The sequence below is a fragment of the Cynocephalus volans genome, chromosome 15 (genome assembly GCF_027409185.1).
Source record: "Cynocephalus volans isolate mCynVol1 chromosome 15, mCynVol1.pri, whole genome shotgun sequence".
Lineage (NCBI taxonomy): Eukaryota > Metazoa > Chordata > Mammalia > Dermoptera > Cynocephalidae > Cynocephalus > Cynocephalus volans.
Window position 1 is genome coordinate 78,635,504 of NC_084474.1, and position 26,916 is coordinate 78,662,419.

The 26,916-nt window shown below is 37.5% G+C and overlaps 2 protein-coding genes across 3 annotated transcripts in view; one reads left to right on the forward strand and one right to left on the reverse strand.

Moving 5' to 3' along the window:
• The first annotated feature begins 2,586 nt into the window (after positions 1-2,586).
• On the forward strand, positions 2,587-26,336 carry SQLE (squalene epoxidase). Of its 2 annotated transcripts, none has more exons than XM_063079653.1 (11): positions 2,587-3,714; positions 6,782-7,034; positions 12,622-12,802; positions 13,871-13,967; positions 16,797-16,910; positions 16,993-17,164; positions 19,375-19,470; positions 22,072-22,214; positions 22,682-22,778; positions 24,484-24,571; positions 25,905-26,336. In XM_063079653.1, exons 1-11 carry the CDS (start codon positions 3,424-3,426, stop codon positions 26,095-26,097), a joined length of 1,725 nt encoding a protein of 574 aa, XP_062935723.1. In that variant the 5' UTR covers positions 2,587-3,423; the 3' UTR covers positions 26,098-26,336. The 2 variants fall into 2 exon arrangements, with proteins under 2 accessions (XP_062935723.1, XP_062935724.1); XM_063079654.1 differs by having other exon boundaries at positions 17,065-17,164.
• The window catches only part of WASHC5 (WASH complex subunit 5), an 86,544-nt gene continuing 62,728 nt past the window's right edge, over positions 3,101-26,916 (reverse strand). Inside the window, exon 29 of the mRNA XM_063079650.1 lies at positions 3,101-3,362. Coding sequence (XP_062935720.1) covers positions 3,231-3,362 — 132 coding nt within the window. The 3' untranslated portion in view covers positions 3,101-3,230. The remainder of the gene's footprint in view (positions 3,363-26,916) is intronic.

Genomic DNA, 26,916 nt, shown 5'->3' on the forward strand with positions numbered 1-26,916 from the left:
GCTGAGGACGAGCTCCTGGAGGCCAGGTGTGGGGAAGAGAAGGAAAAGGCAGAGGTGCTGGTGAAGGATCTGGAGTGTAAGGAGGTGGTCAGGGTGCAGAGTGATCTGATGGGTCAAAAGATTGATCTGAGTACAGAGGGGGAGGTTGGGCATGAACTAGGAGAATTTGAGACATAGGACAGTTTTGGCAGAGGGGCAAGGCTTTTGCCCCTCGCATTGAAGATGGCACGTCAAAAAAATAAATAAATAAATAAAATAAAAATAAAAAAGGTGTAAGTCTAGGCTTGGCATGCCAAACTTAAGCCAATAGAAACAGAGGTGCTAGGGTCGCCCCGTGGCTCACTTGGGAGAGCGGGGTGCTGACAACACCAAGGGTTAAAATCCCCTTACTGGTCATCTTTAAAAAAAAAAAAAAGAAAGAAAGAAACAGAGGTGCTTATGCAAGAGAATAAAGAGATCAAATATGCTTATTTCTTGGTCTTTGTGTGCGGAGAAAAAACAAAACCAAACATTCCTAGATTCCTTAGCTAGATTTCCTGGGCTTGAACTCAGACTCTGCTGCTCACTAGCTGTGATCACTTCTCTGCGTCCATCTCCTTGTCTGTAAAATGGGGCTCAAAATGCTACTTACTTGATAGTGTCATGAGGATAAAAATGAGCTAATACCAGAGCATTTCAAAAAGCTTGTGAAAAATGGAATTGAAAGATAATACGAGTCTTTCCATGAACATTTTGAAGTACTATCGTATATGCGAAGAACTTAAAACGCTGCCTACACATGTTAGCTCTTGTCACGATTACATAAGTATTTTTCATGGACCTACTATATAGCATTATTACTTTCTGCCTGTAAGTGGCTGATTTTGTGTTGTATTTCATTGCCTTCACTTCAGGCTTAAATGGCAGATTTCTGTTTTTGAATAAATGAGCCCTGGCAAAATTCAAAACCATTTAAGTAATGCTTATATAACATTTATTTCAGAAAATACAAGCATTCACAATGTGCCCCATGCTAGGTATTACAAATGCTCTTTTTGCCTCCAATTCAGAAGTGGATCTTGAACTGCCCAAAAGATTGAGGACCTGACACTAAGAGTGGCTTTGTGGAGTTATAAAAACATGATGAAAGTTGCTTTCAGGAGAGTAAAAAATTACTTAATAAGAAAAAATCTTATGATAATCTCAAATATAGCGTAAGCAAGTAATAAATATCCTGAGTAATATTGTATTCTGATCTACAACAATCAGCAGCTCAAGCCTTTTTATCATTTTAGCAATACAGGAACTCACAGATACCTGTTGGGAAAATAGAATAATTTAATCAGGCCCCCTTGCCTGCCAACCACTTGGGAGTGGTGCAGCACATTCTCTGCAAATAAGTTGTGTGCGGGTGGTGTTAGTGCGCTTGCACCGCACCAGGAGCTGGCTGGTATCTGCCTCGGGTGGCCACCACATACAGCCATGCTCTCCAACCTATGGCTTCCAAGGACCTCTTTGCCAGTTACCTAGCTCACAGACCTGCAGAAAGGACTTGTACATAAATCATAGGTTAAAGAAGGCACTCTACCCTTAAGCAACAGGGTGAGCAAAGGCACTGAGGTCTCAGGCCTCAATAAATTTTTGGTAAGTTTCATCATTGCATACCAAAGGCTGTCCTCACGCTGAGACTCTTGCATACTTTCATTCTCTCTGGACTGCTTTTCCTGGACACAATTCATGCAATCTCCCCTGACACCCTCCAGGCCAAGTGAAGGGTTGCTCCTGTTTCCATGGTTCCCTGTCCACCCCTCTATAAGGGCACTTATGACACACCTCCATTTACTTTACTTCTTTGCCCCGGTGCCCTCATCCCCACGTTCTGATCTCCTTGAGAGAACAGGGGCTGCGCTCATCAGCGTTATCTTTAGCCTGAGCAGCTGGAGTATTCGTCTGGCAAAAGCCTACTCGTTCTTCCAGGTTGGGCTTAAATGTCACGTTCCCCACGCACCCATGGCCCTTCCTGCCGCCCTACACACACAAAATACAGGACACAATGGCTGTGTTTGAGTCATCTCTCTGACCCTGGGGCCTGGCATGTACTGAGCGCTCAATAAATGCTCGCGGGATGAATGGAAACATTCCGATGCAGGGCGGCCTCTCCCGCAGGCTTTTCCTCACAACGGGCTCCACCTTTTCCTAGGTAGCACGCAGGGGCCGGGGCTTCGGCGGTGATCCCGGGCGACCCCCCACCCCACCCCTCCGGAGCCAGCCAGAGCCTCCCCGACCGCCCACCAGCCGCTGTGCACCCATCCCCACGCCCACACCCCACACCACGCAACATCGCCCTAGCACCTCTTTGGGAGTCGCCCCGCGGGCTGCGCCGCCTGCGATTGGCCGAACGCGGCATAGCGCCATCTCGGCCTACAGCGCGGCGCGCGCCCTCATTGGCCGGTGGCGGCGGTGGGCGGGGCCGGAACGCTGGGCGCGCGGGACGGGGCGGCTCGCCCGTGGAGCCCCGCCCCCTGGTCCCTCGCTGGGGCCGAGCCCGCCCCGGCCGCTGAGGCTCTCTGGAGCGCGCGGCGAGGGAGGGACGCGGCGGTTACTCTGGATACTGCCCGAGCGCCGCGCTGGGGAGGGCCGCCGCCGCCCGCCAGGGATGCTGGGGAGGAGGCCGTCGGGAGCCGCCGCCGCCGCCGCCTGAGGGAGGCCCTCCAGAGACCGCCATTCACCCGGGAAGCGAAGTCGCGGATTGGCAGGTTCGGGGCTGGTGAATCGGGGCTACCGAGGAGGAGTCTCGAGGCCGTGGCTGCGCTGCCCGGCCCTGGGCCGCGCTCTCGACTCCGAGACCATCTTCGGTGGGAGAAGGCGGCCCGGGCTGCCCGGTGTCGCCGTCCCGGGGAATAGGAGGACTTTCTTGCGCTGCCGGCTGTAGGCGGCGGCCCCTGTCGCAAGAGGCGAGGCCCCCTTTTTCCCCCAGCGCCGAGGGAGTCCTCTCTCCCGCCCCCATCCCCTTCTGAAAGGGCACCTGCTGCTCGTGAGAGGAGAGATTGTACAGCACGACGAGCCGACGCCAGGATACGCGACATCACCCGCACCGCCCGCAGGAAATCCCATCAGGGAAAAAGAAAAAAGGAATTTATGGATGGCCTGAAAGAGGAGGAAAGTGTCTAACAGGGAGCTTTTGGAGCAGACGTTTTAAAAATACTGCTTTCTACGTTCTGTACAATGTTACCCCCTCAGAGACTTTTATACTAACTTAGTATGATTTTTGGAATCGGTCGGATCTGACTTGCAGTCCTGTGCCAGTGTTTGCTGGAGTTTGGCCGGTTTCCTGTTCTCCTTTTGGTACCACGTTCCGGGGAGAACTTCTGATCATCAAAACCCTACAGAAGGAAAGAAAGGAATTTCAACCTTGACCGGTGCCACCAAAGAAGCCTTTGAGCCATGTGGACTTTTCTTGGCATTGCCACTTTCACCTATTTTTATAAGAAATGCGGGGACTTCATGACTTTGGCCAACAAGGAGGTCCTGTTGTGCGTGCTGGTGTTCCTGTCGCTGGGCCTGGTGCTGTCCTACCGCTGTCGCTACCGAAACGGGGGCCTCGTTGGGCGCCCCCAAAGCGGCTCCCAATTTGGGATCTTCTCGGATATTCTCTCAGCTTTGCCTTTCATTGGCTTCTTATGGGCCAAGTCCCCCCCAGGATCAGAAAATAAAGAGCAGCTCGAGTCCAGGAGGGTAGGTTGTTTTCCAAGTGGGCGAATGAATGAGTGTCTTATTTTAAAATTAGGGTTGGGGTCACGCGCATATAAATTTTCTTCTTCAGAGGGCAAAAGGTGGCAGTTTAGATACTCTGGTATAAATTCTCATTTAGTTGGATTTTTTAAAAGCTCTTCTTGACTGTGCCTTGGCTACGTCTTTGACATTCTTAGGAATGATTAAAAACATTTCTTTCATTTAGCGTTGGTTGAGCTTCAGATGGAGGTTGGATATGGATTTGATTATGAGAGGTGAAATGAAATGTTAGAATTTCATTTTTAAGGAGGACAAAATCACTTTCTGTGATGAAAGAAATGTTTATTTATATCCCTGGGTAAGGACTGTGTTTGTACCTGGGAAGAAAGAAAGAAAAGTGCTGCAGGTAAGTCCCCTGCTTATAAGAAGTGACAGCTGACTGGGGAAGGTGACAGAACAGTTTGAAAAGCAGGCAGAGTAAAAGTGCTCTACATTTTAAAGTCCTGGGCAAAAAGCCTTCCTTCCCCCACATCATTGGAGCATTGAGTAAATTAGTGTAGCAGTGTCCTCAGTCTAAGGAATATCTGAGTGATGCCCACAGTGTAGTGTTTCTAAATCAAGGGCCAGGTCTTCAAATGTATGTGAGGTTATGATTGCTGCAAAGGGAGCAGAGGAGGCCAGTGGTAGGAGACAAGGGGGAAGAGGTTGTTTTAGGGCTTGCTGGCCATGAGTGTTTGGACTTTTTCCCAAGAGCACTGGAGGATTTTAAGCATGGGAGTAACAACGTTTGATTTTTACTTTTGAAAAAGAACATTCCAGTCCCTGAATGGAGAATGGGTTGTAGGGATACAAGGATGGAAATGGGTATATCAGGCAAGAGACTATAGCAGTAGAACCAGCAAGGGATGATAGTGGCTTGGAATTAGGGTGAGTGACCTACAAATTAATGTAGAGTTCTGGATCTACATCATTTTACCATATCTGCAGTATGGATTAGCAAGGTTCATAGAAGAAAGGGAATTGGTTTAGAATTTTTGCTCCACCCCTTCTGCCTGTGAGACCTTTGGCAAATTGCTTAACTTTTGTGAGAATCAGTTACCTCTTCTGTTAGATGGGAATGGTACCACCTTTGCTGGAGGTTAGGGAATTAAATGAAAAATGCCTGGTTCATAACTGCCTAAAAAATAGTAGCTATTAATATTAATCTAAAGGTAGTATACTTCTGTTAGGAGTCTTTTGAGTAGTGCTGAATTCAGTGGCATGGTGAGTTTGGGTTGGGGAAATGGAAAAGGAGGGAGAGGGAATCCTGAATTTTCTATTTGAAATGTGTATTGTCCGAGATAACTTTCTTCAGGATCACGGAGCGCTAGTCCAGGCAGCTGGAATACTGTTACTGTCATCGTGCTCTGCAGAGAAATTATGGAGTAGGAAAATTGGATTACTAGCATTCAGTATTGGTTCCAATTTGTGAATGCCTCAGGCTTTCTCCTTATTCGTTAGAAACCAAGGATTTGTTAGACTGTGATCTACTAAGTTCCCATTAGTACTTCCTCTACTGATCAGGCTCTGAAAGACTTGATTTCCTCCAAAGCTCCTCTTTGATTAGGAACATTACTACACTGTGGACATTACTTAATTGGGGGTGTGTATGTTTAACAGAAAAAACTTGGCCATTTTTTATTACTTTTTCTTTCTAAGATGATAAAAGGGGCTTGTCTTGCTCCCAGAACAGTAATTTAAATATAGTCAGTTGTTCTGATCATTAAGAAATTCTGATGGGAAGAATAGACACTATTGTCTTCTCCCCTTGGTGATGGACAGAAAAGTATTTCTCTAATGTAAATTATAAAAAATGGAATGGACAAGTCCTCAGTCCATTATAGAGGTAAAAATGCTGGGTGAGTATTAGAATCAAAGAGCATTAAAGTCCTAAAGGATTTTGAGCTTCCTCTCCTTCCTTTTTTACTGAGTTTTTATTAAAACCCCTTCAAATGGCATTTAGTCTTAAGGTAGATGGTTTCTTGCAATTCTGTTAATGAAATGTTTTCAAATTTGTGAATCCACCTACCAAGAACAAATAATTAATTATTACAAGATTGAATTGTTCATTTAAAAAAACAAGCACTGTTATTTGTGATTGAGCATGTCTCTTAAGACAAGACTTTGCATTTTATGATCAAAGTTGAAGTTTTTGCCATCAGTCAACTAGTGATAGGTTTAATGTTAGTCCTTGTTCCTAAATTGGGGGACCAATTAGGACTATGTTCTCTTGGAATATCAGGATATGGAAAAAAGAAGGGATAAATTAAATATGTGCTTCTATGAGGGTATTTCAAAAAATTTGTAGAAAACGGAATTAGAAGATAACAAATCTTTTCATAAACTTTTTGAAGACACCTCTATATTAAGGACTAAAATTGAGAACAAGTCAAATCCCAAGCGGTGGTATGATTTATTTTGTTCTTTTGTAATTTTATTTATTTAATCTTCAATTAATAGATTAGTAGCCAGGATTTGACAATCTTTTTATTATATAGAAGTGATTTTAGATTAGGATAAATTTTTCAAATGAAAATTCAGAAGGAGAAAATAACGATGAAGAGAGGAAATATCTAGAAGGTGCTGCATAGTTTGCAACATGAAGTCAAATCAGAAATTATAAGTGATTTGCATCTGGTAGATGCTCAGTATATAGTTGAAGAATTGAGTAATTAATGATAGAATTTGCTCTATAGTAAGGCTTTGAAGCCCCTTATAAGCATTTGTTATCTTTGGCCTTGTGTGGATTTCTAAGTATATATAGCACTTTTTAAATACCACGCTTGGGAAAAGGAATATTTATTTATTTATAAATTGGATAATGTACATTTTTATTTAACCAATATTTACTTAACAGTTCATTTTTTTTTTTTTTTAGGCAGCTGGCCGGTACCTTAACAGTTCATTTGGTTTGATAATGTTTGGGGTCTAGCTTTTGCCGAAGATGCAGTAGTCCATTGTGTCTGTGTAGTAGTAGTATGATTTAAGGCTAATAAATTTTGGAATCGTAATTTACTTTTTTTAAAAACAGCACAGAAAAGGAACCAATATTTCAGAAACAACCTTAATAGGAGCAGCTGCCTCTACATCAATATCTTCTCAAAATGATCCAGAAGTTATCATCGTGGGATCTGGTATACTTGGCTCTGCTTTGGCAGCAGTGCTTTCCAGAGATGGAAGAAAGGTGACGGTAATTGAGAGAGATTTAAAAGAGCCTGACAGAATAGTTGGAGAATATCTGCAGCCAGGTGGTTGTCGTGTTCTTGGAGACCTTGGTCTTGGAGGTGGGTTCATATTGATATTCTGGGGGGTTGTGGAGTTCTGTGGTATAAGCCAGTACTCTTTATTTTAGACTATCGAAGGTATTCAATTTTATTTCCACTTATAAATTTATTATGCTCATTTACCAACAAATTTGCATGAAAATGAGAGCAGAGGAGTAAATAAGCATTTAATAGGATGAGGAGATATGAATTAGACTTAATGAGATTTAATGAAATGGCTAAAAAATTGTAATGATCGAAATTATGGACTGGAAAACTAGAGTAAGGGCTTTAAATTTAGTGAAAGAGGAAGGGAACTGTCATTTATAGATAGTATATTATGTACCAGTTACAGTGTTTATTACCTAGAATCTCCTATTTAAGCATTATTTATTCAACCAGTGCTTTTTATGCACCAACTGTTCATTTAGGAAATATTTATTCACTGCCTAGTTTGCATGAGGTGCTATACTGGGTACCAAGGATATACTGGTAAACAAGACAGTAAACTGTTTTCTTGAGAAATGGAGTACAAAATATACCCAAGCTGTGAGGTGAGAAACAGCTTGCTTGGTGTAGGAAGTATGATGTATTAATTAAAAGCATTGATTCTGGAACTAGATTGCCTGGGTTTGAATACCTGCTCTGGCACTTAAAAGCTGTCTTACCCTGGCTAGGTAACCAGCCTTAACCTAAGTTACTTAACCTTTTGTGTATCAGTGCCCTTATCTGTAAAATGTAGGCATACTAAGAGTCCCAGACTGATATGTTATTATGAGGATTAAATTAATTCATACACATAAAACATTCAGAATAGTGCTGGGCTTGTAGGGCACTATATAAATGTTTGTTATTTCATATAAGGAACTGAAAAGGGAACCTGTACAGCTAGAATGTAGTGGGTGATGGGGAAAGAGTGGCTTGAGGTTAAGGTTGGAGAGGTATGCAGCAAGCAAGATCATGCAGGGCTTTGTAGGCAGTGGAGCAGGAGTGTGACCTTTATACATCTAAAATTCAAACCTTTGGGGCTGGCCACTTAGCTCAGTTGGTAGAGCATGGTGGTAACAATACCAAGGTCAAGGGTTCAGATTCCCTTACCAGACAGCTGCCAGAAAAAAAAAAAAAAATTAGACCTTTAACAGCTATTCATAGTAACATATACATTTTCTATCCTGACTCAGTACATACATACATATATTGATCTGACTGAAATTTGATTTATTTTACTTTTTAAATACTTGTCATGATTTCACCTGATTATACAATTCAAAGTTCATTTCATAATTCACTATTGGGTCACACCCAGCCATTTGTAGAATGCTACTTAAAAAGAATACGTAGATATAGTAAGTATGGAGAATAGACTATAAGGTTGTGGTGGTGTTGTAACAAAAGTCAATTCTAGGAGTTAAGTGGGGACTTATTGCTAAGTCCAAATTACAGGTGATGTGGTTTGGACTAGTATGGTAGCAGAGGAGATTTTAAAAAGTGACAGATTTATGATCAAATTAAGAGAGAGAAATGGCGTGACTTACCAAGGGATTGCTGTGAGATATGAGGAAGAGGGTGATATTAAAAGTGATTCCTAGGTTTTGGCTTGGGCAGCTGGTATCATTTGCTGATAAGATGACCTGGAGAGGAACCAGGTGTAGGGGGAAACATGCGGGTGGGGAAGACTTACCGAGATAAAGTGGAGATGTCCAGTTGAATATATGAATCTAGAGTGCAGAGAAGTGGTTTGGGCTGGCTGCAGTTATAAATTTTAGAGCTGTCAGCATATATTTGGGTACTTAAAAGCCATGGCAATGATTGAGACCATATAAGGAGAATATAGGGAGAAAAGAGAAGACAGAATAAACTAAGTCCTGGGAAACTCTGATATTTAGAGATTGTGGAGAAAAGAAGCATGCAAAAGAGACAGAGAGTAATAGTAGAAAGCCGGAAGTCTTTGGTGTTACTTAATGCAAGAAAGGAGAATGTTTCTAGTAGGAGGGAATAGGTATGTATCAAGAAAGGAAAGGACAGCTACATCATAGTTTGCTAATGAAGGATCAGGTAAGATGAGTATAGAAAAATGACCATTGGATATGACAATTTGGAGGTGTTTGTGACATTGACAAGATGTTTCAGGGGAATTGTGAAGACAAAACCTAGACTGAAGTGAGTTGAAGATTTAAACATTTGAGACTGAAAACTATTCTTGAGAAGTTTTTATGACAAATCAGAAATAGGGCAGTAGTGGATGGGGATGTGAGGACAAAGGAGGTGTATTTTGACACTAAAATATGTTTGTATGGTGAATGGAGATGATAAAGTAGATAGGAATAAACTGGTGATGCAAGAGACGGAGGAGGTGACTAAAGGAGTGACATTAATTAATTGATTTATTTAAGGAATATTTATTAAGCATTGACCTTATGGTAGGTTCTGCTGTAGATGCTGAGGCTACACTAGTGAACAAAACACAAAAATTCCAGCCTTCATAGAGCACACATTCTATCGGGTAGTAGGGGGGAGGGTGATAAAAAATGTAAGAGTATATGGAATATACGAGGGTACTTCAGAAAGTTCATGGAAAAATAGAATGAAAAGATAATACGAATCTTTCCATGAGCTTTTTGAAGTATCCTCATATACGATGGTTAAAAGGGGTATAGAGAAAAGGGGACTAGTGAGTTGGGGGTGGGTGGGTGTAATTTTAAATAGTGTGGTTGGGGAAAGAAAGCCCTTACCAAGAAGACGACATTTGAGTAAAGGACTGAAGGAGGTGAGTTAGTGAGCCCTATGGATATCTATCGGGTGAAAAAGAATTCCAGGCAGAGGGAGTGTCAACTGGAAAAGCTCTCTGGGAAGAGCTAGGCTGGTGTGTTTGAAGAATGAGGGGGGAGAATAGTGTTGATTGGAATGGTGTGAGTGAAGGGGAGTTCAGCTAGAAAAGAGGTCAGATTGATAATGGGGATTCCACAGGACCACATAGCCCACTGTAAGGATAAGGCTTTTACTTCACAGGCAAGCCATTGGAGAATTTTAAGAAGAGCAGTTATTAAATCTCACATTTTAGAAGTATGATTAAAAAGTATTATTCAAAAATATTCTCATTATTGTGCGGAAAATGGAACAGATCATAAAATGGCAAGGCCAGAAGCAGGGATATCTGTTAGGAGGTTATTGGAGAATCATTGAGAGCTGATGGTTTGGAACAGGGTTGTAGCAGTATAGGTGTGGGAAGTGGTCACATTCTGAAAATATATTTTGAAGGAAGAGTCAGTAGGACTTGCTGATGGATCTGATGTTAGGTCTGAGAGAAAGAGAGGAGTCATAGTATTTAAATGAGACTATAAGCTGTTACCAAGAAGAGGCCCAGGACTGAAGCCAGAGATACTCTAAAGTATAGAGATCAGTGAAGTGAGGGGAGCCAAAAAAAGGGACTGAGAAGGAGCAGTCAGGAGGAAAAGCATAAGAGCGCAGGAACCAAGTGGAGAGAGTGCTTTATGAAGAAGGGAAGTTCCATGTCTGTTCTTTCAGGTTCTCTAACCACCACGTTGCATGAGAGATTGGCTTGAAGCAGACATGACAACATCCAGAGACAGGATTTTGAAATTGGAAATGCTACCAAACTAATGGCTGGACACAATCATTTAGAGATCGAGCCTCGGGACATCTCTATGGTTGTGGCGACCAGCCTCAGTGGATTTGTATATAGTTCATGCAAGAGGGAGGAGAGTCTCTAAAGTACTGTGGCCGTTGTTCCTTTATTATTACTAATACGAGTCCGTTTTGAACATTTACTATGTCACTAATTTCCCTTCAGGTCTGATGAGATATGTATAATAGAAACAATTGGAATAGTTACTTTTCGATTATGGACTTTTTAATATAATGTGGATTGAATGTGGGTTTTAATTAGTGAACTGATTGCCCTGTGGCTTAAGTTTAATATCTAGAACTCTGTAATTAATACAATTTAAATTCTATATCTTTATAATTAGTTTCAGTATCAGTGGGAAGAGGAGTGGTGCTCATTTTCTTTAGGATTATCATGGCTTTTCTTGGCCTTTTTGTTTTTCTATATATAATTTAGAAGCAGGTTTTCAAATTCCATGGAAAAAAAAAACCCTGTCAAGATTATGATTAGAATGGCATTGAATCTATAGCATTTGGGGAAAATTGACATCTTTCAGATTGGGATTTCCTGCCCATGAATGTGGTATACTCTCTATTAGGTCTTTCATGTTTTTAAATATAAATACATTTCATAAATCTCATGTGTCTTTTGTTGTATTATTTCCTAGAACTCTGGTTTAAATTTGGCTTTCATAATAAATGTTACCCATTTTATTGTGCACATTCCTCATTTGAGATTCAGACTTCATACTAGGTCATGGAACAAAGTTATGTTTGGATTTCTTATGGATGACTTCACCCATAGCCTGTGGTGGAGGGCTTACTTCCATGCCATAGTTCAGGGCAGTGAATTGGGTTTTCCTGGTCTCTGTGGTGTTGAGTTTCAGTGTCCCTAGCACATAGGGGCCTTTACCTCCCATCCAGGAGTGGCCCGTAAAATTATAGCCCTTTAGGCTTGTGGTTCTGATACTCCTATGCTGTTGCCTTTTCAACTTGCTTGCTGGTTTGACTTTGAAGTTGCTCCTCATTTTTAGCATGTGAGGTTTTTTTTGTTTGTTTTGTTTTTTTACTTTTTAGTTTGCCTTTACATAAAAAACAATTCTATATATTTTAATGTGGAAGAGGGTTTTCCATATCAGTTTATCTGCTGCATGTTGTCTATCATCATAAATATGGAGCTTTATGATTAATGGATAGCGATAACTCTTACATTAGTGGCTTTAAAGTTATTAAATATCTAATATTCACAAAGCATGGATTTTCATTGAGATTTAGCATTCTGTCTTGCTGCCTGCTTAAGAAAGTGAAAGTGTCTGAAGTCTCATATTTAATTTCATCAATAAAATTGATATAAGGACAGATGTTTTAAGAAGTCTTAAATTAGACCTTATTTATATACTTGTCTTTAGATAGTTTATCCAAGGAAAAATTCTACTATGCTACTATACTTTTTTGATTTTCTGGTGTACAAAATGGTCAGTTTTAACATTTAAAGTACCCCTATAATAGTTATGGGTTGAGAAAAACAAGTTGTCTTAGTAGCTGGACACAACATTATAAAAATACTAGGTGGGCTCCAAACATTTAGGTCAGTAAAGATTGGCAATTTGCTGAGTTCCAAATTGAATACACTGCTAATGGCAGCTTTTAGGATATTTGTCCATTTTAAACTTGGTAGCATTGTGACATTTCATTTCATGTTGCATTTTCTTGCTTGTCTTTCTGAAGTGAAATGGAATTACAGACCTGAATTATTTTTAAGTGTGACTATCCTTAAATAATAGTACGGATTTGCTAAGACTGCCATTGTCTCCCAGAAGGATTAAGATTTCTGAAATAGTTATATTAATTGTCCAGTTCTCCAAATGCTATCGTAGTTTTATGAAGGCAGAAACTCATTTTTGATGTCTCTATGTCCTTCTTGGTGCCTAGTATAACTCTGGGCATATTAACAAAATTGATTTTTTTGAACTATGTTTTGCAGATACAGTGGAAGGTCTTGATGCCCAGGTTGTAAATGGCTACATAATCCATGATCAAGAAAGCAAATCAGAGGTTCAAATTCCTTACCCTTTGTCAGAAAACAACCAAATACAGAGTGGAAGAGCTTTTCATCATGGAAGATTCATCATGAGTCTCCGAAAAGCAGCTATGGCAGAGCCCAAGTAAGACTACAGCTTCAAATATATAATGTTAGAGAAAAAATTAACACATTTAAATTTGGCCTTTGTACAGATATTTCATAAATTTCATAAATGTTTTGGGCATAGGCTAGAACATAGGTATACTAAAGTGAACCATAAGTTAGAAGAGTATTGGATCTTCAGTATCTTTGATAAGAATATCATATAAAGTATTTTCCTTTGAATGACATAGAACTATAGAGAATTTTCCTTCAACTAAATAAATTATGTGATTTTTCTGTGCTTGGAATTTAGAGGATGTAAGTTATAAGTAAGGCATAAGTCTATGTGTTGCCCATTTGGGAGACTGGGTTTATACTTATGATATCTTCTATTAAAAGTCAAGACAAAGGACTGCAAGGGAAAATTCCTGTTCCATTCTTACTAAAGACCTAGTCTGACAGGACTGGCTTCTCCTCTTGATCATTAACTTATATTTGCCTGTAGCTTTAAACACTGTAACTGAGGAAGTTTTAAACATGAGAACCCTCATGTGATTGGTATAGACTTTACTGTTAACAAGCAACTGAAGAAGTGGACTTATTCCTAAAACTGAAAGGACTTGATATCCATGGAAGTACAATATGTTTACTGCAGAAAAATGGGAAAATACTCCAAAATATAAGGATGATTGTAAAAATTATCTATGATCTTTCTGACTAGAAATAACTACTCTTAATAATTTGGTAGATAAGCTCCAATTCATTTTTCCCCTCTGTTATGAATGTGTGTAGGTATGTAACGTCTCTCTGCATGTATTTTATTTTTAATGAATTGAGATAAAAATTTAATGTTACTTTAAAAAATATTTTTAAAATCATTACATTAGTAATATGTGTTCAGTGTTGATAAATTTGAAATTAAAAGCCATACATAATTCTAAAACTGCTTAATGATGTTTTTGCTTTTCGTCATTTCAGACCTTTTTCAGTGCACATGTATATGCACACACATGTCCAGTTTACATGGGTAAATAAGGAATTGATCATGTCTAATTTAAATCGCTCATGTGCTACTATAGAAATTTATTTCTGTTTATTTGTCATTTAGTACAAAGTTTATTGAAGGTGTTGTGCTACAGTTACTAGAGGAAGATGATGCTGTGATGGGAGTTCAGTACAGGGATAAAGAAACTGGAGATATAAAGGTGAGATTTATCAAATGACATCTCCTCCTAAGAGATGTTTTTCCTTCTTTTTCTCTTACCCTTTAAAAAAGTAGGCTCACCAATTTATTATTTTTGTGTGCACTGACTTCTGAGTCCTGTGCAACAGGATGGATTTCAGATTGCAACACACTGCTCTTTAGAGCACCTCAGAGTGCTATGTAAATAACTTTTTAAATAAACACCACTACATTAACAGTACTAAAAACTGAAACGAAAAATACACATTATCAGAGAAGCAGAGTGGAACTGGAAGGGGGAAAAAAGGAAGGATTCACTTAAATCAGAAAGGCAAAAATAGAATCTCTTTTTATTTAATGATTCAGGATTATTTATTTGAAAAATTTTGTTACGGTAAAAAACATAAATTTACTCTAAACAATTTATAAGTATATGATATATTATTCTAACTATATGCACATTGTTGTACAACAGTAGGCAGAAGTAGGAGAATCTTTGGGGAAATAACAGAATAAGATAGTTTCTAGTATATGCTCATGTTGGTATAGTAAAAACTGATCCTGGGCTTCTCCATAGGGTCACCGTTTCCTAGAAATTTTACTCTAATGAGGGCGATAGCAAAGTTTTCTCTCCTCTAGTGTAATAATGTAAATACATACAGGCCTTTGTACAAAAATTCTTCTAAGCCCTAGACACTAATTAGAAGGCACTGGTGCAGTGTTGATAACACCAAGGTCAAAGGTTTGGATCCTCATACAGCCACCAAAAAAACCCAAAAAACAAATGTCTGCAAAAGCACTATATGAAGTTAAAAAATTCTCATATAAAAGAATCTGGCTAGGCCTTGGATTTTTTTTTTTTCTCTTCAATTTTATGGGGTACAGTGTGTTGTTTCAATTCATGCATATACTGTACAATGATTCACTTAGGGTAGATAGCATAGTTTTGTACTTGTTAGTCCACCGCTTCTTCTTCCTTCTACCCCACTCCCTTCCCAGCCTCTGGTAGCCATCATTCTACTCTCTACTTCTTTGAGAGACCATGTGGTATTCTTGCTGTTTATTTTTAGTATGTCTCTTATAAGTGTTTGTATTATGGTTCACATGAGGCTTACAAAAAATGTTATTGTTATAACAGATTATTTTAGACTAATAACTTATTTCTGATATCTACCTAAGAAAAAAGAAAGAATCAAAGCCAACTCTATACTTTGGTGTCATTCCCCCCCCCACTTTTTGACATTTTGTTGTTTTAAGTTACATTTTTTAATATTGCCTATCTGATATGGTTTTTGTATTTTTGTTATCTCGTTAGGTAAGGATGTAAGTGGTTTCTTCATCCCTCCCTTATGACAGTGGAGTATTCTGAGGTTGTGTGTGAACTTACTTTCACTAATGAGTTATGTACCTTCAAATGTTTTCTTGCTGCTCCTTAGCATTGTGTTCTTTCAGATGGAAGAATTCCCTTTAGCATTTCTTGTAAGGCAGGTCTAGTGTTGGTGAATTCCCTTAGCTTTTGTTTGTTTGGGACGAATTTATTTCTCCTTCATATTTGAAGGTTAGTTTTGCTTGATAGAGGATTCTTGGCTGACAGTCTTTTTCCTTTAGCATTCTGAATATATCATCCCATTCTCTTCTGGCATGTAGGATTTCTACTGAGAAATCTGCTGAGAGATGTATTGGGACTCTGTTGAATGTTATGTGTTTCTTTTCTCTAGCCTTCAGTATCCTTTTTTTGTCTTTGACTTTTGATAATTTGATAACAATGTGCTTTGGGGTGTTCCTCTTTGGATTGAATTTGATTAGCAACCTCCGAGCTTCCTGTACCTGGATGCTGTCATATTTCTTAATGCTTGGGAAATTTTCAGCCATTATTTCCTTTAATATGCTTTATACATCTCTTCCTTTTTCTTCTCCTTTGGGTATGCCAATTATGTGGAGGTTATTTCACTTGAGGAGTCCCATATTTGCTGTATTTCTCTTTCATTTTTTTCTTATTCTTTTTTCTTTTTGCTCCTCTGGTTTGATAATTTCATAAGTTTTATCTTCGAGCTCACTGATTCTTTCCTCAGTTTGGTTAAGTCTGCTGTTGGAGCTTTCTATTAAGTTTTTCAGTTCAGATAATATATTCTTTTTTTCTAGAATTTCTATGTATTTTTAAAAATTTATTCAATTTTTTGGTCAAGTTTCTCATTCTTCTCCTGGATTGTTTTCTAGATACTTAATTTTCTGTCTGTATTTTCTTGTAAATCCCTGAACATCCTTAAGAAGGTGATTCTGGATTCTGTCAGACATTTCATAAATGCACTGTTCCTCTGGTGCTTAGTTTGTTACTTTTGATTGTGTCATATTTCTCTGTTTTTTCTTGATCTTTTTTGGATTATTATCTACCACCACCACTTATACTCTGCACTGGAACTAATTTGTTGTCCTTTGCCTAATTTCAAAATTAGGGGAACTTACTGTGGGGACCAGCACTTGAGTCCTGTGGTTTAGCTAAATTGCTGCTTTGTTGCTCATTGTCTGGGGAAGACTTTTTGTGTGACTCAGGTTTTAATTGTTGGCCTTTTAGTTACTTCCTGGTCTTGTGAGGTCAGATACACCTGGACTGTGTGGAAATTCAGGCCCAGGACTGAGTCTTCCCGGCAAACTGCACCCCCTGGAGTTCTGTCTCTCACTTGTGCATTATTTTAAGCCCATATAACAGTTTCTTCAATGGCATTATCTTCAGCTACCCTTTATAATGTTATCTGATTATATATTTAAATCTGTTCATGCACACTTAAAAAGAATGGTCTTTTTAATGTGTATTTCTAACCATTTAGCTGAATCTTTTGTATCTCTGTTATAGGAACTCCATGCTCCGTTGACTGTTGTTGCAGATGGGCTTTTCTCCAAGTTCAGGAAAAACCTGGTCTCCAGTAAAGTTTCTGTTTCATCTCATTTTGTTGGCTTTCTTATGAAGGTACTGTAGGAGTACAATTATAGTAAAATAAAAGCAACTTGAAATTTGAAAATTATTAAATTTTATTATTCTATTTTTTTAGAATGCACCACAGTTTAAAGCAAATCATGCTGAGCTTATTTTAGTTAATCCAAGTCCAGTTCTCATCTACCAGATTTCATCCAGTGAAACTCGAGTACTTGTTGATGTTCGAGGAGAAATGCCAAGGAATTTGAGAGAATACATGGTTGAAAAAATTTATCCACAAATACCTGGTAAGAGAGAGGATTTCACTCTTATTGTAATTTGTAGTCTGAAAGCAAATCTCACAAAAGGCTCTCCATTTCCAGTTCTCACCAAAATAAGCCAGAGATAAGGATGGCAGGTGAAAAATGCAGCCAGTGAACCAAATATGCTGGAGCTGAACTATTTCAACTAGCACATAAGAAAACCAAAACAAACTCCAAATTAAAAAAAAAAAAGCTTCAAAATGTTTTTGTCATATTAATAATTAACAGTTAAAGCATGGTTTTCAGAATAATTATTAATATTGGGATATATAGTTTTTTTAAGGTAGTCTGGACTGCAGTGTAAGTTCTCTGAATCTTGAAATATCGCTTATACTTAAATATTTTCGTGCTTGTTTTTTTGTAGTAATTATAGCTCCCATTTACTGAATGTCTACCAGGTATTTTACGAATATAGTTTCATTTTATCTATACAACCACCCTGGGAGGTAGGCATTATCATTATTCCCATTTTACAGATGAGAGAACTAAGGTTCAGGAAGATCACTTAGCTTCTCTGAGGATAAATTATTAGTAGGAGTAGAGCCAGGATTACCAAGGCTGCTTGCTCATATGTGCCTGCTCTGAAATGTCTGCCCTCAGAACATGAGAGCTGTGAAGGGTCTTTAAGATCATTTTATTTTAGGCTGCTGGCCAGTATGAGGATTCAAACCCATGACCTTGGTGTTATTAGGCTGCACTCTAACCAAATGACCTAACTAGCCAGACTGGGATCATTTTAGTTTTGAGTTGAATACAAAGGATTCATAGATTTTAGACATCTTTGTAAAAACACTCATTATAAATTACCGTTTCACAAATTCACAGTTTTTATGGTATTTGGTTTTGTTTTTCTTTTGAGAATGGGAAGATGTGGGAAAGAAATGTAAAATATTGTTAAGAATTTTAATAAAATTGAAGGGAAACCCCACTTGTCAATTATGATATGATTAGAGGAATTGGAAACTGTCTTTGGTATGACCATTTTATTTAAATATTGTTTTTTTTTTAAGTTTTCTAAAGTAAGTGTTTAATAAATAACAAGATATTAATAGAAATAAAGTGAAATGAAGGTGTACATGGACAAACTTAGATTTTTAATAATGACATTTTAAACGTATGTATATATATATGAAAACGTTTCAGTACATTAAGCTTTTTTTTTTTTTTCTTATAGATGACTGGTGAGGGGATCTTAACCCTTGACTTGGTGTTGTCAGCACCATGCTTACCCAGTGAGCTAACTGGCCATCCCTATATGGGATCTGAACCTGTGGCCTTGGTGTTATCAGCACCACACTCTCCCGAGCCACGGGCTGGTCCAAGCTACTTTTGAAGCTTTCAGATGGGAAAATTAGTTATGTATACTTCTGAAAAGTTATTTATTACCTGATATTTTTAGCATTGTTTTTTCTTTTACTGTAGATTTTATATTTTTTTCAATCCAGAGGTTAATTGGAGCAGACTGCCCTGAAATCATGGAGATAAACTATTTATAGGTTTATATTAAGTTACTGAGATTCTACTCCTTGTACAAATGGAATAGTATTGACATAGGCATTCTGCTCCTCCATTCCCAGTTTACACTGGGAACTGTATGAAAAGATTGTTCATTTTCTATACAAGTAGAAGCCCAAACCTTAAACTGGGACATATCTTAGAGAGGAGCTGATCCAACCATTTTGTTTTACACATGAAGAAACTGAAGCTCAGAGACGTAGAGCTGCCTTGTGCCTCTAAATCTGTTTCTTTTTCTAGTGTCCATATCCCTCATGCTGTTTGTGAATTGGTAGTGCATTTCATCTGATATTACCAGAATATATTGATTATAATAAATTAAATATTAAATATGACGCCTGTCAGTTAACATTTGGAAGAGAAGTGGGTGGTTTTCTCCCTGTCTCATCTTGTCTGAATTTGCCTCATTCTTCATCTAATTTCTTTGTTCATTCAGCTGTATGTATATTTAAGTTAATTTTTTCTTAGATTCCTTAGTCATTCCTTAGCATGAATAACTAAGTGCTTAATGGATAATTTTATTAATAAAATAGACAATTCTTGGTTTATCACGAGGGATGGATGTAACAACCATAACAGATGTTTGGTAGGTATTTGTTTATACTTGATAAGAAAATATGTGACAATTTGAAATCGAAATGTTACAAACTATTTATTTGGGTGGGTGGGGATTTTTGCAGATCACTTGAAAGAACCATTCCTCGAAGCCATTCAGAATTCTCGTTTGAGGTCCATGCCAGCAAGCTTCCTTCCCCCTTCACCAGTAAACAAACGAGGTACTATTTTATTGGACTTATTTTATAAAAGAGTCAATATTACAAATTATATATATGTGATTAAATTTATATTGCTGGGAATAACATGTGGGAGAGAGAATTTGTTAACTATGGATTAACACACTAATAACAACAAAGTTAGTTTCATGATATATTTAGTTATTTAATATTGAGTATATGTAAGTCACTGTGCTAGTCATTGGGGTACAACAGTTAAAGACAGTCCTTGACCTAGAGAAGGCAATTATCTAGTTAGGATGTACACAGATAATTTCACAACGTTGTTGGTAAATTTTATCTTGATGATATCCATTGCTAGTATGTAAGAATATAATTGATTTTTGCATATTTATCTTGTGTCTTGAAACCTATTAAACTCACTTATTCTAATAGTTCATTGAAAAGATTTAAAGAAGGTGGTGTCATGATTAGGTTTTTATTTCAGAAATATTACTCTGACATTGTGGTGGAGTATGATTTGGAGTAAAGTTTAGACTAAAACATATTCTGAGGCTATTTAATTATTCCATGTGAGTGATGAAAAAGGTGAAAAAGGTAGGGAATGGATTTGGGTAATATCTAGGATGTAGAATGCATGAAACCCAGTGATTAATTGGATATTGTAGTAAGAGAGAGTGAGACCTCTTGATAGATTCCAGGTTTCAGGCTTAGTTTTGCCAGTTAATTGCTGACATAGGAACAGGAAAGAGTTAAGTTTAGGGAATTATGGGGAGAGGTGACATATTTGGACATATTGGGTATGAAGTGCCAGTAGGACATGTGAGTGGGGGTGTATGGAATATCATTGAAAACATGCATCTGGAGCTTAGAACAGAGGTCTGAATGAAAGCCATTGATATACTCTGGTTACTGAACATAAAGAGATTGTATCCTGCTGTAGAAACACATGCATAATAAGCCACCAACCATATAAATAAACTATCGTGCAAAGCAGACTGAAGCCATTGTCAAATTGATGTAAACAGCACGCTGATGGAACACATCCTAATTGGTGGGATTGGGAATCTTCCATGGAGGAGGAATAAACCTGGGTACAGTTGTTTTTTTTGATGAGGTATTAGAATAATACATAAAAATTTGAGTTAACCTTTAGAGGCTACCTTTTTACAAATTAATATATATTAATTATATATTCTAAAATTAGTTATAAATGTAGTATTTCATGCCTTTACAGAAAAAAAATTATCTACAATTCTACCTTAACACTACCATTATGCTTATCTGTTTCTTTCACAGATATAATTAAATCAAGGCTTTGTTCGAATGTCACTCTAAAGTCACAGGTCATTAAGCAGGCTGATGGTAGATTAGGAATCTCCATCAGTAGGTACACTTGGAGCCAAATTGTGGCTCTTTTTGCTTCTGTAGTTTAGATTCAAGGGGTCTGATTTTCAGATAAGATTCAGTCAAGGTTTAGTCTCCTAAATTAACATCTGGTGATTTTGAGAATATAGGCCTGTATTGTCTTCTACTTAAACTACAATATGGCTGGGTATAATATTCCTAGGGCCTCCTTTCTTTCCCTTAGAACTGTATAGATATTTCTCTATAGTGTGCTGGCAGCAAATATTGCTATGAAATATCAAAGACATCTTGATTTTTTCCATGGTAAAAGACTTGCTTTTCATGCCTGGATGCCTGTTGATTCTTTCTATTTTTTCATATTTTATTTTGAAAGAGGCCTTATAAATGCATTGATATTGTTGGACTTAACATTGTATTTGCAGGTGAGTTTCATAAGGGCAGAAAATAAACTCTTGTTCTCACTTTATCCCCAGTGCCTGGCACATATTAGGTATCCAATAAATATAGATTGAATCAACTCTTAAATTTTCTTTAACAAATTATAGTCATGATTTGTACTCTTACATTTTCACATTCTTATTTACTAGCTCACATCAATAATGTTTATAAATTATTAGTCTTTTTTTGTGTTTTGTTTTGTCTTAAGGGATGCTCCAAGATGTCATAATCTTTTTTTTTTTTTTTTTTTTTTTTTAACAGTATAGTGGTCTTGGTCTTCTATTTTTTTTTATATTCATTATGCTATGAATCCATAGGAAATAGGTTCTAGCAGCTCAGGCTCTTTGCCATTGGTTCTCACAAAGCATGCTTCTCTGGGTGGAGCAGGCCGGTGAACCCAGGTTCCTTTCTCTTTGGCTTCCTTCTTATCATTTTCCTTCATGCGTTTTGGGAAGCTATCTTGGCTCTTAAAGTGCTTAATATGCTCAATATGCACATTAATTCTTTGCAAGAATCTTGCCTGTAACTTGTTTGTTTGCAACAATGCCAACAGCATGCTGGGTGACACTATAGATTCTTCCAGTTTTGCCAAGGTAACATTTGTGGGGTGTTCCTTTTTGAACAATACTCATTCCCTTGATGTCTACAATATCACCTTGTAGATTCATGTGTCTGTGGCCAAAGGAACAACTCCATGTTTTCGAAAAGGCCTAGAGAACATGTGTCGGGTGCCTCTCCTCTTTCCCTTTGTGTTAGTCATTTTGGTGAATTACTGGAAGATGGCGGTTCCAGCCAAAAGGAAGCAGAGGTCATAATCTTAATTCTCTCTCTTCACAGGTGTTCTTCTTTTGGGAGATGCATATAATATAAGGCATCCTCTCACCGGTGGGGGAATGACTGTTGCTTTTAATGATGTAAAACTATGGAGAAAACTGCTGAAGGGTATCCCTGACCTTTATGATGATGCAGCTGTTTTCCAGGTAAAAAATTAAATGTCTCAAATTAAATCTCAGTCTCAAATAAAGGTAACGTCCAAAATTAAATCTCAGATTAAGTGTCTCAAAATAGGTTTCTGCGGGGGCTACGAGCAATGGGGCTCTGATGGGGTGATCTGTACTTGGGGGCCTGATGCTTCATAGTGGTTCTGAGGCAGTCTTGTTCAGGCTTAAGGAACTTGACTTGCACCTGTAAATCTTACAGAATTTCTGAGTTTATGTATTTGAATATTATGTAACACTGAATTGCCATGAGTCACTTTGCTCATAGTGAGAGTCATATAACTCATTGCTCTGAAGATGATTTTGGGGGGGTGGGGGGATGGTAAATGATAGACATAAGGCAATATTACTTATAGTCTTCAGGATAAATATCAGTTTGAAAGGATTATAAACATCAGTTTGTGCTTTTTCCCCCTTCCCATATAATAAGTGATCTTTTTCTTTTTTAGGCCAAAAAATCATTCTATTGGATGAGAAAAAGGTCTCATTCCTTTGTTGTGAATGTCCTTGCTCAGGCTCTTTATGAATTATTTTCTGCCACAGATGGTAAGTGTAGAACATTACTGAATTGCAGATTTTTAGCACAGGAAAGGAATTCAATTACAAAAAAGTTAGTGGTTAGTCCAGAAATAAAAATGTTACTTGAGTTTTCTGACTGCCAAGTTTATAGTTCGTTTTAACTCCATCCTTGAGCAAGATTTTTAGTTTCTCATCATCAGGTATCCACCACTTTGTCTGGAAGGCTATTGACTTACCTCAGATAACATTAATACAATATCTCAATAATGTAGTCATCATTTTGAAGTCCTCTGGTCCAGACCAGATAATGCGTATTTCCAAATGCATAAGATTGTGATGAAAGGTCTTTCTGGCCATGCATTAAAAAGGCAATATGGTCTTTTTCTTCCTGAACACTAGTTACAATTTCTTTTTAAAGTAGTATCTTATAAAATGAATATGAACTTCAAGTTTAGAGTTTCTCCCTTGTTAAAATGACAAATAGCAGCCACAATGTATATCGACAAAATAAAATTAAAAAAAAAATAAAACCACACTGGTGGTTTCCAAAAAAAAAAAAAAAATGACAAATAGCAGAATGCATTCACTCTTTACTCATTTGAAATATTCCTGTGCTTTTGTTTTTGTTTCCATATTGCAGAGAGGTGATACATGTTAAGGAAAACATTACTTAGCAGAAGCAGTGTTAGAAATGAAGGAAAGTGTTAGAAATGGAGGAAAAGGCAACTGTGCCACCTCCTTACCACAGCAGAGTACAAATATGTTACACTGATGGTGCATTAATGAAACTAGACTTTTAGGTTTTCAAGACTAGATATAACTCAAATCCCATTACTCGGGTATATGTGCAACAAAGCTATTTGTATGACCTGGCTGAGGCCCTAATGATCAGTGCTTTGGTACACTGATGCAAGGTGATGAATGAAGATGATGCAATATAAATGCTTTCTGTAGCTTCTCTGTATAACATCACTCTTGCTAAAAGAAAAAACCCATTCATTGATTGTGGTTTGCCAGACAAATCTGTTGCTAAATTGGCATGGAAGGTAAATGGCTCTTTAGGCAAATAAAAAGAAAAGCACTAAGTTTAGAGTTTTTCTAAACTTCTTTCTAAACTTTTCTAAGTTTACCTATTGCATCTTTTTTTAAAAAATTTGTTGTAAAGAAAAATCTAGGCATACCTGAAAAGAACATTGATTCTAAACTGTTAACAAGGATTGGTTACACTATGTTGTGAGTGTTTAATGAGTTACTTTGAAAACTACTAAAAAACTATACAGATATCAGGCATTATTATTAATTACTATTCACAGCTATTTTTACTTGATAATTTACTGCTTAGAGAAATGGGTTGGCATCTTAGAGACTAGGAATTTGGTTTCAAATTTGTGTTTTTATAATAAAGAGTTTACAGAGTATTTTGCATCATTTGATAAATTTACAACAAAATCAAGGATATAACTTTTAAACAACTCTATTCTGAAACCTAAATGTTGGTAACTGTTATTAACAGGAAAAAAATTCATATTACTACCCATAATGTTGATGATTATGGAATTTAAGAGAAATCCTGGTTGTTGAAATTCTAGGACTAGATATTTTAAAATCATCTATAAGGTTTGGTATTTGTTATATCTTCATTTTTTTTTTTTTTTTTTTTTATATATCATTAGCACTCTGGCATAAATGTGTGAATATTTTGATTGAGAGTAATTTTAAAATTTTATTTTAGATAATCTGCATCAACTAAGAAAAGCGTGTTTTTTTTATTTCAAACTTGGTGGAGAATGTGTTGCTGGGCCTGTTGGGCTGCTTTCTGTGTAAGTTGCTTTGATGGAACAAAGGAAACAAATATTCCAGATTTTCTTAGGACTGTTTGGCTTATGAATTATGCAAATCTTATTTCCTTACACATTTTGTAATTTCATTATTTATTAGTATCCCAATTAGAAGGTGACCCAGAGAAATGCAAAAAGGCAACATTTACTACAGTGTTTTACTTCTTGGAAACAGCATTGATTAGAAGTGGTGGTAGAGGGCCGAGCCCGTGGTGCACTCGGGAGAGTGCGGCGCTGGGAGCATGGCGACGCTCCCGCCGCGGGTTCGGATCCTATATAGGAATGGCCAGTGCACTCACTGGCTGAGTGCTGGTCACGAAAAAGACAAAAAAAAAAAAAAAAGTGGTGGTAGAGGAGGCTAAACTCCTTGATTAAAATAGAAGCTTGTTTTTTTGCCTGTGGGTTTATTCACATAATCCAATCTGTGGGAGCCATGAATAATTTGGGAAATTTGAATTTAAAAATTAATTTGATGGAAGTGCCAGGACTCATGAAACTCAGAATTAGTTTTGACAGAGCAGACATATGTGAAACTATTCTTGCAAACAGTCTGTGTATTAAACACATGGAAGTATTTATAAGAAAATGAAATTTATTGCTTACAGTTTCTCAGGCTAAGTCCAAAGTCCAGGGAACACATCTGGTGAAGGTCTTGGTGGTGGCAACAGTGATGGCAGGGTATCACATTGCCAAAATGGTGGAGCAGAGAGAGACACTAACCCCCTCATTCACTCTCCTTTTAAAGCCCTCAGAACCACACTCATGACTACCATTTTTAATACATTCACTCCAGCATGGTCCTACAATCTAATCACCTCTTCAAGGGCTTACCTTTCCATGAGCATAATAGGATTTCTCACTGTCTTAACAGTTACAGGGGGGATTAAGTTTTGGGGGTACATTCAACCCGAGGCAGTCTGCAAAGTGAAATTCTTTGAGTCATTTCTCATTCATCTATAATCTGAATGTCAGTACTTATATTTTTTGAAAAACCTAGACTCCAACAGGCTAGGCCATCTAGGTATTCAGCCAGGGATCTCAAGATCAGTGAAAGAACAGAGCTCAAGATATGTGACTTAGGTAAACTACAGTGAGAGGAGTTACTAGCTTCTCTGAAAGAGATATATATATCCTAAATTTCTTGTTTAAAAAAAAAAAATTGCTCCTGTCATATTTAACAGACACACACAAGTTTGCAAAATTCTCTAAAATGTAAATGTGTGTTGAGCCTTATAGATAATACACAGTTGGAACCTTTTGAGTAAATTTTAATTCCTTGGTCTTACCAGTACATATTTTTTTTTTTCTGTTACAGATTGTCTCCTAACCCTCTAGTTTTAATTGGACACTTCTTTGCTGTTGCAGTCTATGCCATGTATTTTTGCTTTAAATCGGAACCTTGGATTACAAAACCCCGAGCCCTTTTCAGTGGTGGTGCTGTACTGTACAAAGCATGTTCTGTAATATTTCCTCTAATTTACTCAGAAATGAAATATATGGTTCATTAAACTTAAAGGGGAACCATTTGTGAATGAATGTTTGGAACTCATGAAGTCCTAAGAGATATATTTTGGAAGAGGATGAATATAGCATAGTGCTATACCACTTCTGAAGTGGAAACTCTTGGACCAAGATTGGGATTAATTTGTTTTCAAAGTTTTTTTTGTATATAAACATGTATATATATACTTTAATTTGCAATCTAAAGTGAAAGGTAAATTAAATATGAAATTTAAAAGAAATGATTGTTACCGTAAATTAGTGCTAATACTGAGGAACTACAGTTTTTCTTTTGAATTCATTATTTGGAATGAGTTGTTGGGACATGCAAATAAAATGAATTCTCATGTCTTGTTGTTTCTTGTTGTGGACTTCTTTACCTGGCTTCATGATAATGGAAAAGAAAACCATAGTGGGGTGGAAGGTGCAGATGGAAACCTGTTCTATTAAGAAACTCTAACTTTGGGAAAGTAGCCTTAATGTCTCTGGACAGTATTTACCTCATCTATCCAGTGAGGCGATTTGATAAAGTTCTTTTCTGAGTTCTCTGAACATATCACATTCCTACAGGAAAAGCAGCCAAGGGCTTTATAAATTCCACTGTGTAACATTAATAAACCAGGCTAGGATTATTTCAAGAGACAGAATGTACAGATAAGTGCTTATATGTAAAACCTGGCATGAAACCTTAAAATCAGAATTTACTGAGTTTATCTACAGTAAATTTGAAGAGATTATGGACATTCAAAGGGTATTATGAAACTTCAGTAAATCTTCAAATGTCATGAAAGTAAATTGTTACCCATGAAATCGTAGTAAAATATAAT

Excerpts from the sequence above, each read along its gene's own strand:
- SQLE (XM_063079653.1), top strand. The coding sequence starts at position 3,424 with ATGTGGACTTTTCTTGGCATTGCCACTTTCACCTATTTTTATAAGAAA. Across the intron at positions 19,471-22,071 it reads TTCACCAGTAAACAAACGAG|GTGTTCTTCTTTTGGGAGAT; the intron begins GTACTATTTTAT and ends CTCTCTTCACAG. Across the intron at positions 24,572-25,904 it reads CCTGTTGGGCTGCTTTCTGT|ATTGTCTCCTAACCCTCTAG; the intron begins GTAAGTTGCTTT and ends TTTCTGTTACAG.